Source organism: Otolemur garnettii, unplaced genomic scaffold (genome assembly GCF_000181295.1).
Source record: "Otolemur garnettii isolate 467f Iridium unplaced genomic scaffold, OtoGar3 scaffold00293, whole genome shotgun sequence".
Lineage (NCBI taxonomy): Eukaryota > Metazoa > Chordata > Mammalia > Primates > Galagidae > Otolemur > Otolemur garnettii.
Genome location: NW_003852688.1, coordinates 805,542 through 808,499, shown reverse-complemented (window position 1 = coordinate 808,499; position 2,958 = coordinate 805,542). Strand labels below are relative to the sequence as shown.

The 2,958-nt window shown below is 42.1% G+C and overlaps 1 protein-coding gene across 1 annotated transcript in view; it reads left to right on the top strand.

Annotated features, from left to right (window-relative positions):
• NRF1 (nuclear respiratory factor 1) overlaps nt 1–2,958 on the top strand; it is a 101,265-nt gene that overhangs the window by 44,676 nt on the left and 53,631 nt on the right. Inside the window, exon 7 of the mRNA XM_003803318.3 lies at nt 819–920. Coding sequence (XP_003803366.1) covers nt 819–920 — 102 coding nt within the window. The remainder of the gene's footprint in view (nt 1–818; nt 921–2,958) is intronic.

The following is a 2,958-nucleotide window of genomic DNA, read 5'->3' as shown; positions in this document are numbered from 1 at the left end:
AAAAAAAAAAAAAATTAAGTTTCTCTCCTCCTCGGCACTGCCTATGGAGGTGGCAGTCATCTCCCATTCAGCATCGTGGCCATCCTCAGACCCCTTGTGAAGCCCAAGATCATCAAAAAGAAGAGCGACAAGTTTATCTGCCATGATTCAGACTGATAGGTAAAATTAGGCGTAACCCAGAGGTGTTGACAACAGAGTTCAGAGAAGATTCAAGGGTTTCAATCTTGATGCCCAGCATCAGTTATGGAAGCAACAAGAAAGCAAAGTATATGCTGCCCAGTGGTTTCTGGAAGTTCCTTGTCCACAATGTCAAAAAAGCTGGAAATGCTGCTGACGTGCAACAAATCTTACTGTGTGGAGGCTGCTCACAACATTGCCTCTAAGAACTGCAAAGCCATTGTGGAAAGAGTAGCCCAGCTGGCTGTCAGAGTCACTAATCTCAATGCTCAGCTACGCACGAAGACTATGAGTAGACAGCTCATGTGCACGTTTTATTTGTGTTTAAATAAAAACTGCAAAAAACAATTAAGTTCAGATGGGGGTGAGGGTACAAAGTTGGTTAACTGACACTGAACACTGATGATAATGAAACATGATAGCTCTTCTAATATTGATTCATTGGTTGAAGTACTGATACTGATTTGGTTGATTCTGATACTCATGTTAGTCTCTGAGATAGCATTTTAGTAACTTGTTTCAAATCATAAGGCATGTTATCTGTGCCAAATTGAGGATTAAATAAATCTTAGCTTCTGAGTGAAGGAGAGGCAGAGGGTACCATCCACAGACACTTAAACACTTTCCATATTTTTCTTTAGGTTGGTACAGGTGCAACAGTAGCCACTTTGGCTGATGCTTCAGAATTACCAACCACAGTCACTGTTGCCCAAGTGAATTATTCTGCCGTGGCTGATGGAGAGGTAAGAAAGAGGATTCTGTCTGCATCTTTTTAGATGCTTGAAAGCATAGGTGAGGGGTAATTGAGGGTACGGAAGAGGAAGAAGTAGTCTGTATGTCTATAGCATGATTTTACTTAAACTTCTTTAAATGTCAGACTGTGACAGTTTTGGAATGTATCTTATGCTATGTGTATATTAATTATATTAACCCTGTGTGTATATTAATTGTAACAGTTGAAATTTATGAGTTGTTATGACTCAAACCCCACTGTCAGGAACCTAAAATCTTACATTCACAACATAGCATTTTCCACTATACTCAATCAAAAAGAATTATTTCTTAAGTACTTTTGTGCTCTGAATCCAAAGGATTTCATCTTTGGGCTTTATGAAAAAAAATTGGTTCATCAAAACTGGAGCTGACTAAGGGAAGCATTCTTTGAAAGAATAAATATATTTGCAAGTCAGTAATGTGGTTTATTACCTTTTAAACATGACTTTGAAAAGGTTTCATAAGAGAATCATTCTCTACTAAAATATGTAATTAGGCTCGGCACCAGTAACTCAGTGGTTAGGGCACTGGCCACATACACTGACTGAGGCTGGCAGTTTTGAACCTGGCCTGGGCTTGCTAAACAACAATGACAACAACAACAAAATAGCCAAGCATTGTGGCCAGCGCCTGTACTCCCAGCTACTTGGGAAGCTGAGGCAAGAGAACTGCTTAAGCTCTATAGAGTTATTATTTATTTTCCTTTTTGAGACAGAACCTCAAGTTGTCGCCCTTGGTAGAGTGCCGTGGCATCACAGCTGGGACTACAGGTGCCCGCCACAACACCCAACTATTTTTTTGGTTGCAGTCATTGTTGTTTGGCGGGCCTGGGCTGGATTCAAACCTGCCAGCTCAGGTGTATGTGACTGGTGCCTTAGCCGCTTGAGCCACAGGCACCGAGCCTAAGCCCAAGAGTTTGAGGTTGCTGTGAGCTGACGCCATGACACTATATTGGAGGTGACATAGTGAAACTCTGTCTCCAAAAAAAAAACCTGTAATTATAGGATGTTAACATAAAGGCATCTAAGCTTTATCGAACACTTAGGGGCTAAGCACTCAACCCTATGAAGTATACATTCTGTTATCCTCTTCACTTTATATATGAGAAAACTGAGACGTAGGTAGTTGAGATGATTTGCCCAAAGTCACGGAGGGTTGTTCAAGCAGGATAGTGCATTTAGAAAAACATTATCTCAACTCTCAGCTTTGAGTCATCGGTGAAGATTAAAGAAGTAAAAAGAAAGGCCAGATGCTGTGGCTCATGCCTGTAGCCCTAGCACTCTGGGAGACTGAGGCAGGAGTATGGTAGGATGGTATGAGCTCAGGAGTTGAAGACTATCATGAAGGAGGCCCTGTCTCTACATGAAATAGAAAAATTATCTAGGTGTGGTGATGCAAACCTGTAGTCCCAGCTTCTCAGGAAGGCAGAAGGATTCTTTGAGTCCAGGAGTTAGAAATTGCAGTGAGTTTTGATGCTATTGTACTCTAGCTGGTGTGACAGAGCAAGATGCTGTCTTTAAAAAAAAGTGAAGAAAAAGGTTCATAAGTCACTGTGGGTGTTTCCCTGAAGATACTGGTATGGTGTACTCCTGAACTTTGAAAAACAGCCAGCATATATCAAACAGCAGCATCAGAAATAAAGCTAAAAGTATCATCTCACCCCTGTTCAAAGCCATGAAACATTTCCATTTAGAACACCACAAAGGCATTTGATTTGTGTGCCTTGGGAACGGGTTGAATGACAAAGCTCCCATAGCTATGGAGATGAAGTGAGAGTGGATGGTCAGGCTCCTTGGTCAGTGGCTTGTATTGAGTCCTACTGTGCTGCAGGTGATCCATTAGCTCTATGGAGTGGACTTAACACAGGATCCCTGCTCTGCTAGGGCTCCACTTCACCTACATAAATGAACTTGTTGTGCTACAAGAGATGTTGGCTCAGCGCCTATAGCTCAACCGGCTAAGGCGCCAGCCACGTACACCTAAGGTGGCGGGTTCGAATCCCCAGCC